A 13,178-nucleotide genomic window follows, 5' to 3' on the forward strand; every position below is an offset into this window, starting at 1 on the left:
ATGCTGCCTTCGCAAGATGCTTCTAAGATTTACCATGACAACTACATGCGGAACTCGCGGGCCATTGGGGTTCTGTGGGCTATATTCACCATATGTTTGGCCATTATTAACGTAGTGGTGTTTATTCTGCCCTACTGGATTGGGGACAGCGTGAACACCCCACACGCAGGCTATTTCGGCTTGTTCCACTACTGCGTGGGCACTGGAAACTCCAACCGGGAGCTCACTTGCCAAGGAACCTTCGCCGAATTCAGCGGCATCCCCTCGAGCGCGTTCAAAGCTGCCTCCTTCTTCGTGTTGCTGTCCATGGTGCTAATCTTGGGTTGTATTGCCTGCTTCACCCTTTTCTTATTCTGCAACACTGCCACTGTCTACAAGACGTGCGCCTGGATGCAGCTGCTATGCGGTAAGAGATTGGCGTTTGGGTAGCCACCTCCACGGATGGGCGCAAATTCATGCATTCTGCTCACGAACATTGATGGGTCAATTACTTTACACACTGTTCGTTGACGCGTGAGTGTGCTGTTGCAGCCTGGGGGGGGGGGGGGGGGGTCCATTTAGCCATAGCCTACATCATGCATGATTTAATACCTGTATAAGTTCATTTGGTTCTTATCATTTTATAATTCTGTGTGTAATGCCAATGACACTAGTGTAGGCCTATATGGCAACAATGAATCAGACAATTGAAAGAGAAAATATTATTTTCTTTTTTGACTAGTTTTGAATAGAACCCAGTGAAGGACGTGTAAAACAAAACAGTGATTTGCCTGGCATCAATGAGGCCCTATGAGCTCTTGTCATGCCCTGATCTCTTCACCCACCTCCAGGTGTCTCCTGTTTTCCTCATTAGTCCCCGTTGTATTTATCCCTGTGTTTCCTGTCTCTTGTGTTTCCTGTCTTCCTGTCTCTCTCTGTGTCAGTTCGTCTTGTTTTGCCACGTCAACCAGCGTTTTGCCTAGCTCCTAGTTTTTTCCTAGTCCTCCTGGTTTTGACCCTTGCCTGTCCTGACGCCTAACCCGCTTGCCTGACCTCTCTTCCTGTTCTGATCTCGAGCCTGCCTATCCCCTTGTACTGTTTGGACTCGGACCTGATCACTGAATCCCTGCCTGTCCTGACCTTGAGCCTGCCTATCGCCTGGTACTGTTTGGAGTCTGACCTGGTTTATGAACTCTCGCCTGTCCCCGACCTGCCTTTTGCCTACCCTTTTTAGTGTAATAAATATCAGAGCCCAACCACCTGCCTCCTGTGTCTGCATTCGGGTCTCGCCTTGTGCCCTTATAGCTCTATTTGTTGTTGTTTCTTTTACTGAGAGAATTCTGACAAAAACAGGAATAACTGTGACAGCAGTTTTGTTTGTTTGGGATCTCTGACCTTGGTTTATAGGGTTGTATTTAAAGGCTGAATGCCGCCATTTCTGGGTAATAATTATGTACATTACTGTAATAGTTATATTGTTTAAAAATAAACAAAAATAGCTTCTCAAGCAATAATTTTGCTAGTACTGTCTGGGACTGATCTGGGTTGGGAGGGGAAGGGCACCAAAGCAGGGGAGGGGCCTAATGGGAGAGACGTTATTGCCAGAGAGGTTTGGAACTCTCTTTACCATTGGTCTATTACAATTTATATCGCCTGGTGATGTCACCAGGCAAGCCAAAACTCCATTCATGCCAAACTTTCTGATTAGAAGATCCTGAGTAGATAGTTGTTGCTTAAAAATACAATCAGGAAATATTTTTTTTCTTCACAGTTTTACAGTTAGTTTCATAAACTGCTGTATAATACAAAACACAGCATAAACAGAAATGTGACTGCACTGGGCTTTTAACTAAGCTTTTGTGACAGAAACATGATTTCTGTCACTGTGCCATGCGGTTCATGCACCCACTCTCTCTAGTCTGAGCAAGAAATGCGTGCACACACAGGCAGTAGAGGGAACCGATTATTTCAGCTCAGGTGTCACGTACCTGCCACACACACACGCCAATTCACATATGCGCTCTGTCACACAGAAGCCCCTCACTGATCTCTAATTGCACAACCTCCAAATTAATTATACATTGTGCAAATAAATGCGCTCTAAATGTGTGTAGCCACCAACTGTGAATTCAGGTGAGAGTTGGGTGACAGGCCTGTTGATGAGAAAGTTTCGGTGCAGGTTTGAGACTGAGATTTGGAAATGGATGAGTATTAGCTTTGTTATTTTTTGGAGTAATTTTGCACCCACACACAAACACTTCCCAGCATTTGCAAAATGGGGGAATTTGTGGAATCCTGAACCTGAGCCCTATTTTGCTGCTTAAACACTGTATATAGTGGGTTGTAGGGGTTTGTAGGGGTTGTTATACAGGGTTATAGGGGGTGGTAGGGAGTTGTAGGGGGTTGTAGATTGCATTTGTTGCTTAGCAGTGGGAGAAGGGAGGAATATAGTGGACCAAATGTCTCTATAAATCAACTTTCTCTCACCTTTTCCTGTGCCTGGTCCCTGTCTCTGGAGAGGGAGGATAGGAGTGAAACTGAGAGAGAGAGGGAGAGGACACAGCTACAAATTCACAGCTGGATGACACTAGGATATATTGGAACAATGGGAGGCTTGATCTTAGCCTGGACCCATATTCATAGTGTCTCAATGTAAGAGTGCTGATCTCAGGTCAGGTGCCCCCATTTCTATGTAATTTTATTCATTATGACCTATTAGGCAAAACTGATCCTTTCTGTCGGTCCTTCACCTTACAGACATCATTCAAGATAATCCTCTAACAACCCCACTTCTCAACTCTCCCTCAGGCAGCACAGTGAAAGGAATATGCTTTGCGACTGTGATATTACAAAGGCCAAATATCCCAATCCAGCGGAGCACATCTGAGTCAAACAGAGATGTGAGACGGAGAGAACTCTGAGGTGGTGCATATGGATGGTTGAGGTTTTGCAAAGGCTGCTGGGAAATTAAGTCCAGTGTTAGTGTGAGAGGGGCCTTTATTAGGCATGGCTGGGGTCAAATTTCGTTAATGAATGGAGGTGTTGAAATCATATAGGACAACTTTTTCTGGATTTCTCTCTATTTTCCCTTGTGGAATGGGCGAGGCGTTGGAACCCTGAATGTATATGGTCTGATTTCCAAATGGTACTCTATCCTGATTCATAGGGGTTGGGTTAAATGCGGAAGACACATTTCACTTGAATGCGTTCAGTTGTACAACTGACTAGGTATCCTCCCTTTCCCTACAATGTACACTACTTTTTAACAGAGCCCTAGGTCCTGGTCAAAAATAGTGCACAATAGACCTCCACAGTGGAGGTGTCGTAATACCCATAAGACCTATAGGTCAAACAGGGAAATGGTTCCATTCATTTTTCCACCATTAATGTTTCCTATGGGGGATTGTAGAAATATTTAAATTAAGGGCTGTGTTTTGTGTAGACTTACCCTGGCTTGACATTTTGTTAACCGTGCAAATCTCTCTTGGACAAGGTGACTTTTATCAATATATTCGGCACTATTTACTCTTAGATTCGAAAATGCTAATTAGCATAAAAGTAGACATGCAAAATTAGAAATCCCTGCAAGCTCCTGCACATTATCTCTAGCCATCTTTGCTAACAGATATTGTGTCAATTTAAAACTTGCACAAGACAATTCACAGAATTGTCCATTTAAAGAAATGTAGCCGATTTGATTCATTTTTACATTTAGCTAACATTAGATAGTTAATCCGGAGATTCTTACCTTTGTCTCGATTCGGCCGTCTCGTCCAGATCATCATGGCATTTGTAGTTCTTTATGATAGACACATTAGCAGCTAATTAGCATGTCATTTTAGGGGGTCAATACAGGCAAATATATTGATAAAAGTCACCTTGTCCTGGAGAGATTTACATGGTTATTAAAACGTCATGCCAGGGTAGCTTACATGAAACACAGCCCTTATTTTAAGTGTAATTTAAAGTGTACTTTAAAAAACGATTGGAACCATTTCCCTGATTGACCGCTAAGTTTTATGGGCATTATGACCCATACTGTGGTACTCTATAAAGGGAACAGGTGCCATTTTGGAAGCTATCTATCAATTTAATACTAAGCAGTGGACTTCCATCATCACCTCTGTCACCAGCAATACATTAGTAGGCAACAGACTCATTGAATGCAATCCAGCTTTATGGATAGCAGAATGTTTTCATTCAGTGTAATATAATCTCTGTATGTTATTCTATAGAATCTCTATAATTCTATAAAAGCATAGGTGTACCGTCTGTCATGCAGTGTGCTTACCTTTTCATCCCCCATTGAGTTTCCCCCTCTCTGCTATAAAGGTTATGTTTGACATGAGACGTTGAGACGCGCAAAAATGAAAGCGCCAACCAACCCATTTAACCATGGAAAAGAGACTAGGATTATGGCTGAATACAAACTATAGTTATTCCCTCCGCAATGCAATCAAACAAGCGAAATGTCAGCATAGAGACAAAGTGGAGTCACAATTCAACGGCTCACACAAGACATATGTGGCAGGGTCTAGAGACAATTACGGACTACAAAAAGAAAATCAGCCACATTACAGACACTGACGTCTTGCTTCCAGACAAACTAAGCACCTTCTTTGCTCGCTTTGAGGATAATACAGTGCCACTGACGCAACCCACTACCAAGGACTGTGGGCTTTCCTTCTCCGTGGCCGACGTAAATAAGACATGTAAACGTGTTAACCCTCGCAAGGCTGCTGGTCCAGACGGCATCTCTAGCCGTGTCCTCAGAGCATGTGCAGACCAGCTGGCTGCAGTGTTTACAGACATATTCAATCTCTCCCTATCCCAGTCTGCTATCCCCACATGTTTCAAGATGGCCACCATTGTTCCTGTACTCAAGAAGGCAAAGGTAACTGAACTAAATGGCTATCGCCCCGTAGCACTCACTTCTGTCATGATGAAGGGCTTTGAGAGACTAGTCAAGAATCATATCACCTCCATCTTACCTGTCACCCTAGACCCACTTCAATTTGCGTACTGCTCCAATAGGTCCACAGACGATGCAATCACCATAACACTGCACTGCCCTATCCCATCTGGACAAGAGGAATACCTATGTAAGAATGCTGTTCATTGAGTATAGCTCAGCATTCAACACCATAGTACCCTCCAACCTCATCATTAAGCTAGAGGCCCTGGGTCTAAACCCCGCCCTGTGCAATTGGGTCCTGGACTTCCTGATGGGCCGCCCCCAGGTGGTAGAGGTAGGAAACAACATCTCCACTTCACTGATCCTAAACACTGGGGCCCCACAAGGGTGCGTGCTCAGCCCTCTCCTGTACTCCCTGTTCACCCATGACTGCGTGGCCATGCACGCCTCCAACTCAATCATCAAGTTTGCAGACGACACAACAGCAGTAGGCATGATTACAAACAACGACGAGACAGCCTACAGGGAGGAGGTGAGGGCACACGCCGTGTGGTGTCAGCAAAATAACACCTCACTCAACGTTAACAAAACAAATGAGATGATCATGGACATCAGGAAACAGCAGAGGGAGCATCCCCCTATCCACATCGAAGGGACAGAAGTGGAGAAGGTGGAAAGTTTTAAGTTCCTCTGCGTACACATCACAGACAAACTGAAATGGTCCACCCACACAGACAGTGTGGCGAAGAAGGCGCAACAGCGCTTCTTCAACCTCAGGAGGCTGGAGAAATTTGGCTTGTCACCTAAAACCCTCACAAACTTTTACAGATGCACAATTGAGAGCATCCTGTTGGGCTGCATCACCTCCTGGTATGGCAACAGCACCGCCCACAACCGCAAGGCTCTCCAGAGGGTGGTGCGGTCTGCACAAATCATCACCGGGGGTGAACTACCTGCCCTCCAGGATGCCTATAGCACCCAATGTCACAGGAAGGCCAAAAAGATCATCAAGGACAACAACCACCCAAGCCACTGCCTGTCACCCCGTTACCATCCAGAAGGCGAGGTCAGTACAGGTGCATCAAAGCTGGGACCGAGAGACTGAAAAACAGCTTCTATCTCAAGGCCATCATACTGTTAAACAGCCATCACTAACACAGATAGGCTGCTGCTTAAGTACAGTCTTGGCTACTTTAATAAATGGATCACTAGTCACTTTAATAATAACACTTTAATAATGTTTACATATCTTGCATTATTCATCTCATATGTATATACTGTGTTTTATACCATCTATTGCATCTTGCCTATGCCGCTCGGTCATCGCTCATCCACATATTTATGTGTATATATTCTTATTCCATTCCTTTACTTAGATTTGTGTGTATTAGGTAGTTGTTGTGGAATTGTTAGATTACATGTTAGATATTGCTGCACTGTTGGAACTAGAAGCACAAGCATTTTGCTACACTCGCAATAACATCTGCTAGCCATGTGTATGTGACCAATACAATTTGATTTGATGATTTGACATCAAATTGAATGTTTTTTTTACGGGACTCCTATAACTGTTTCATCCTCTCGTGCCAAACCAAACTGTGCTGGCTTAGATATTTGACTTTCACCTTGCCCTTTTCTGTAGGGTTTAAACTACTACAGTATGGTGGGCCAACACAGTACAGCTTGGTTTGGCAGTTTGAAATGTTCTCTACAGCTGCATATTATTTTCCTATTTTCCCCCTCTCACTCCATTGCCCCTACTCCCTTCCCTCAGGTCTAGCCCTTGTCGCGGTGGCAGGGTTTTCCCAGGATGCATTGTGTGTAGCATCAGGTCGGCAGACGGTGTGAAACTCTGGCTGAACTCACTGTGCTTTAGCTTTCAAGCTTGCTTTTTCTCTCACCGGGAACAAACTCGGAGGACTGTTTGTTCTCGGCTTTTAGCACTTTTACCTCCCTTTCTTTTTACATGTAGTCAACCGTTTTTCTTAGAAGACTACCTTTGCATCTACTCAAAACAGAGCTGCTCTTGCAGGAGTAATGACTCTATGTATTAACCTTCCTCATACGTAGGCTACATAGGTCATTTTGTTTCCGTAAGCACTTCATAACTACATCCCTTCTGTACCAAATTACAGCTGGCTTCAGTCTTGAGATGTACCAAATTACAGCTGGCTTCAGTCTTGAGATGTACCAAATTACAGCTGGCTTCAGTCTTGAGATGTACCAAATTACAGCTGGCTTCAGTCTTGAGATGAACCAAATTACAGCTGGCTTCAGTCTGGAGATGTACCAAATTACAGCTGGCTTCAGTCTTGAGATGTACCAAATTACAGCTGGCTTCAGTCTGGAGATGTACCAAATTACAGCTGGCTTCAGTCTTGAGATGTACCAAATTACAGCTGGCTTCAGTCTTGAGATGTACCAAATTACAGCTGGCTTCAGTCTTGAGATGTACCAAATTACAGCTGGCTTCAGTCTTGAGATGTACCAAATTACAGCTGGCTTCAGTCTTGAGATGTACCAAATTACAGCTGGCTTCAGTCTTGAGATGTACCAAATTACAGCTGGCTTCAGTCTGGAGATGTACCAAATTACAGCTGGCTTCAGTCTTGAGATGTACCAAATTACAGCTGGCTTCAGTCTTGAGATGTACCAAATTACAGCTGGCTTCAGTCTTGAGATGTACCAAATTACAGCTGGCTTTAGTCTTGAGATGTACCAAATTACAGCTGGCTTCAGTCTTGAGATGTACCAAATTACAGCTGGCTTCAGTCTTGAGATGTACCAAATTACAGCTGGCTTCAGTCTTGAGATGTACCAAATTACAGCTGGCTTCAGTCTTGAGATGTACCAAATTACAGCTGGCTTCAGTCTTGAGATGTACCAAATTACAGCTGGCTTCAGTCTTGAGATGTACCAAATTACAGCTGGCTTTAGTCTTGAGATGTACCAAATTACAGCTGGCTTTAGTCTTGAGATGTACCAAATTACAGCTGGCTTCAGTCTTGAGATGTACCAAATTACAGCTGGCTTTAGTCTTGAGATGTACCAAATTACAGCTGGCTTTAGTCTTGAGATGTACCAAATTACAGCTGGCTTTAGTCTTGAGATGTACCAAATTACAGCTGGCTTCAGTCTTGAGATGTACCAAATTACAGCTGGCTTTAGTCTTGAGATGTACCAAATTACAGCTGGCTTTAGTCTTGAGATGTACCAAATTACAGCTGGCTTTAGTCTTGAGATGTACCAAATTACAGCTGGCTTTAGTCTTGAGATGTACCAAATTACAGCTGGCTTCAGTCTTGAGAGCAGCAATTATTTTTTTAAATGGTACATTTTTATTTCACCTTTATTTAACCAGGTAAACTAGTTGAGAACAATAGGCTTCCGTAAGAGAATGGAGGGTAGAATACTACATGGTATGCTCGACCGGTGTTGGCCTATTACATTCCTTAAAAAGTCCAAATCAAACGAGTGGAACGATTATTGACAACATTCTTTTAAAATATACTGTGTATTTCTCAAGGAACGCGAAGCGAGGCGGCCATCTCTGTCGGCGCCGGAAGTATCACCAGAGGCTTTTGCTGAGCCCCTCAAAATTGCTCTGGGAGTTTTGGAAAGCCTGACTATTACCCCAGTAAAGCTCCCATAGCACCTGGCTGTGGAAACAACACTGAAACGCTTCAGGATTGTACAGGATATACCAGATGATATGACAAAAACCTCCCTGTAGGCCGTCTCGTCGTTGTTGGTAATCAAGCCTACCACTGTTGTGTCGTCCGCAAACTTGATGATTGAGTTGGAGGCGTGCGTGGCCACGCAGTCGTGGGTGAACAGGGAGTACAGGAGAGGGCTCAGAACGCACCCTCTCTGTTACTCTCTCTGTGTTTCTCTCCCTCTCTCTCTGTGTGTGTTACTCTCTCTCTCTCTCTCTCTCTGTTACTCTCTCCTTCCATTTTCTTATGATGGATTTAATGGTGCTCCGTGGGATGTTCAACGTTTCAGATATTTTTTTTTAACCCCATGTCGATAAAGGCCAATAATGAGGGGATAGGTATTACAGTTCCCATTGAATTGTGGATGACTGGGACACAAGCAAGCACACATGGTTATTATGGTGCTTGTGTGTGCAATGCATAAGAAAATTAAGTTGGATTAAATGAGTGTACTCATCCATCCATCCATGGACAATATCATCATTGTGTCACGCTCGTCGTGGTAATCGTACTCGGACCAAGGCGCAGCGTACGTAGAGTTCCACATGTTTAATCAAATGAAACTCAAAAAACAACAAAGAAGAATAAACGATACATGAAGCTCAAGCAGTGCTCACAGGAAACTACACAGAAGCAAGATCCCACAAAAAAAACAGTAGGAAAAGGCTGCCTAAATTTGATCCCCAATCAGAGACAATGATAGAAAGCTGCCTCTGATTGGGAACCATACCAGGCCAACATAGAAATAACATAACTAGATTACCCACCCTAGTCACACCCCGACCTAACCCAATTTGAGAATAAAAGGCTCTCTAAGGTCAGGGCAGGGCCGCCGGAGGCTCTGGACCATGTATCGTCGCCGGAAGAACCGGAACGTGGATCGTCACTGGGGGCTCCGGACCGTGGATAGTCGCCGGGGACTCCGGACCGTGGATCATCATTGGAGGCTCCGGACTGGGGACCGTCGCTGGAGGCTCTGGACTGGGAACCCTCGCTGGAGGCTCCTGCCTTGGCGCGGGACTGGACGCCGTGCCTGGATTGGGCACCGGCGCAGAGGAAGGCTCTGGCCTGATGCGTGGGGCCGGCACAGGTGGCATCGAACTGGGGACACGCACTTCAGAGCAAGTGCGAGGAGCAGGCACAGGACGTCCGGCGACAGTACCCAGTCCAGAGCGTCCGGCTACAGTACCCAGTCCAGAGCGTCCGGCTACAGTACCCAGTCCAGAGCGTCCGGCGACAGTACCCGGTCCAGAGCGTCCGGCGACAGTACCCGGTCCAGAGCATCCGGCGACAGTACCCAGTCCAGAGCGTCCGACGACAGTACCCAGTCCAGAGCATCCAAAGACAGTACCCAGTCCAGAGCATCCGGCGACAGTACCCAGTCCAGAGCGTCCGACGACAGTACCCAGTCCAGAGCATCCGGCGACAGTACCCAGTCCAGAGCATCCGGCGACAGTTCACAGACCGGAACCTCCAACTACGGGCCACAGTCCGGAACCTCCAACGACGGGCCACAGTCCGGAACCTCCAACGACGGGCCACAGTCCGGAACCTCCAACGATGGGCCACAGTCATGTTCGTTTTGTTATTTTGTTAGTTTGTTTACGAACGTGCTGTCACGTTCGTTTTGTTATTTTGTTAGTTTGTTGACGAACGTGCTGACACGTTCGTTTTGTTATTTTGTTAGTGTGTTTAGTGTTCTTTGTTTAATAAAGAAGAATGTATTCATATCACGCTGCGCCTTGGTCGCCTCGTTATGACGAACGTGACAGCTATATATAAATAATTACACCAATTGAAAAATCAATAAACAAAATAATGAGGATTTCTATCAGCCTAATAGAGGTGTAGATTCTATCTCGCATTCCAGTGTTCCAACTTGTAAACAAGGCTGCATGGGATTTCTCTTAATGCGACTCTGTGCCCTTTAGGTATAATGCCAGGAGCCACTTGTGGATTTGACAGCTCCAACACAATTCCACCTCAGACGCCACCAAAACCACAGCTATGCGGATGTCGGCTAAAATTGATCTGATTGAATAGAGCCCTTAGTCATTAACTGATTCCACATCATGTGTGTTCATACTGAGCGAGAAGTGATCTCAACTCCTCGCTCCATCTCACAGTAGTCTGCTTATGGATTTTTTATTACATTCCACTCCTTGGAGGAAGAGGAGATTGCATCCCTCTTCTAAAGGAAGGGCTAAGGAAAAGGCTTTTCCTATCAACATAGATAATTGAGCCACTCTAAAATGTGCAGTTTTGTCACACAACACAATGTCACAGATGTCTCAAGTTTTGAGGGCGCATGCAATTGACACGCTGACTGCAAGAATGTCTACCACAGCTGTTTGCAGATAATTGCATTTCCACAGATTAGGGCTGAATGAATTTATTTCAATTGACAGATTTCCTGATATGAACTGTAACTCAGTTGCATGTTGCATTTATATTTTTGTTCAGTGTAGTTTACAGAAGTTCAATCAGTTAGGCTGGTCTGAATTCTCCCTTCAACTTAAGTACAGTAAGCATAATATAATTCACATAGTTTCCTATTCTATGTACACAGTGGGAGTGTATATGCTGAAGGTTCCAAACACCATCATCATCAGCACAGGTTCATATCTCTCCTCCCTTATTCTATTAGTCACATGGGGAATGTCCTTCACCTATTTCCCTTCTAGTGAAGGCCAGGTTGGGTCAGCTGTTTGCTTATAGCATCATGAATTTGACTTTAATAACTTGCTAGAGTCTGGTCCAGTGGTAGTGCTGCTGACTGTGGACTAAACATTTCCCTCCACGGCACAATAATTCCTCACGCTTGCTATTTAACCAATGGGCTCACTCTTGCAATTATCACCTTTCTCTCTCTCAACCAATGGGAGTAAATCATGTGATGTACAGTCGTGGCAAAAGTTTTGAGAATGATACAAATATTAATTTCCACAAAGTTTGCTGCTTCAGTGTCTTTAGATATTTTTGTCAGATGTTACTATGGAATACTGAAGTATAATTACAAGCATTTCATAAGTGTCAAATATTGACAATTACATGAAGTTGATGCAAAGAGTCAATATTTGCAGTGTTGACCCTTCTTTTTCAAGACCTCTGCAATCTGCCCTGGCATGCTGGCAATTAACTTCTGGGCCACATCCTGACTGATGGCAGCCCACTCTTGCATAATCAATGCTTGGAGTTTGTCCGAATTTGTGGGTTTTTGTTTGTCCACCCGCCTCTTGAGAATTGACCACAAGTTCTCAATGGGATTAAGTTCTGGGCAGTTTCCTGACCATGGACCCAAAATATCGATGTTTTGTTCCCCGAGCCACTTAGTTATCACTTTTGCCTTTATGGCAAGGTGCTCCATCATGCTGGAAAAGGCATTGTTCGTCACCAAATTGTTCCTGGATGGTTGGGAGAAGTTGCTCTCGGAGGATGTGTTGGTACCATTTTTTATTCATGGCTGTGTTCTTAGGCAAAATTGTGAGTGAGCCCACTCCCTTGGCTGAGAAGCAACCCCACACATGAATGGTCTCAGGATGCTTTTCTGTTGGCATGACACAGGACTGATGGTAGCGCTCACCTTATCTTCTCCGGACAAGCTTTTTTCCGGATGCCCCAAACAATCGGAAAGGGGATTCATCAGAGAAAATGACTTTACCCCAGTCCTCAGCAGACCTATCCCTGTACCTTCTGCAGAATATCAGTCTGTCCCTGATGTTTTTCCTAGAGAGAAGTGGCTCCTTTGCTGCCCTTCTTGACACCAGGCCATCCTCCAAAAGTCTTCGCCTCACTGTGTGTGCAGATGCACTCACACCTGCCTACTGCCATTCCTGAGCAAGCTCTGTACTGGTGGTGCCCCGATCCCGCAGCTGAATCAACTTTAGGAGACGGTCCTGGAGCTTGCTGGACTTTCTTGGGCGCCCTGAAGCCTTCTTTACAACAATTGATCCGCTGTCCTTGAAGTTCTTGATTATCCGATAAATGGTTGATTTAGGTGCAATCTTACTGGCAGCAATATCCTTGCCCGTGAAGCCGTTTTTGTGCAATGCAATAATGATGGCACGTGTTTCCTTGCAGGTAACCATGATTGACAGAGGAAGAACAATGATTGCAAGCACCACCCTCCTTTTGAAGCTTCCAGTCTGTTATTCGAACTCAATCAGCATGACAGAGTGATTTCCAGCCTTGTCCTCGTCAACACTCACACCTGATGTCAGCTGGTCATTTTGTGGCAGGGCTGAAATGCAGTGGAAATGTTTTTGGGGGATTCAGTTCATTTGCACGGCAAAGAGGGACTTTGCAATTAATTGCAATTCATCTGATCACTCTTCATAACATTCTGGAGTATATGGAAATTGCCATCATACAAACTGAGGCAGCAGACTTTGTGAAAATTGCCACGACTGTATATGTCAAACTTACCCAGTAGCCATGGTTCAACTGGCAGGCAGTAGACATGGTTCAACTGACAAGCAGTAGACATGGTTCAACTGGAAGGCAGTAGACATGGTTCAACTGGCAGGCAGTAGACATGGTTCAACTGGCAGGCAGTAGCCATGGTTCCA

The 13,178-nt window shown here is 44.9% G+C and overlaps 1 protein-coding gene across 1 annotated transcript in view; it reads left to right on the top strand.

Moving 5' to 3' along the window:
• The window catches only part of LOC109891647 (LHFPL tetraspan subfamily member 4 protein-like), a 30,130-nt gene continuing 16,952 nt past the window's right edge, over window positions 1-13,178 (top strand). The window contains exon 1 of the mRNA XM_020484167.2: window positions 1-406. Within this exon, the coding sequence (XP_020339756.2) occupies window positions 1-406 (406 nt within the window). The remainder of the gene's footprint in view (window positions 407-13,178) is intronic.

This window comes from Oncorhynchus kisutch, linkage group LG5, assembly GCF_002021735.2.
Source record: "Oncorhynchus kisutch isolate 150728-3 linkage group LG5, Okis_V2, whole genome shotgun sequence".
Lineage (NCBI taxonomy): Eukaryota > Metazoa > Chordata > Actinopteri > Salmoniformes > Salmonidae > Oncorhynchus > Oncorhynchus kisutch.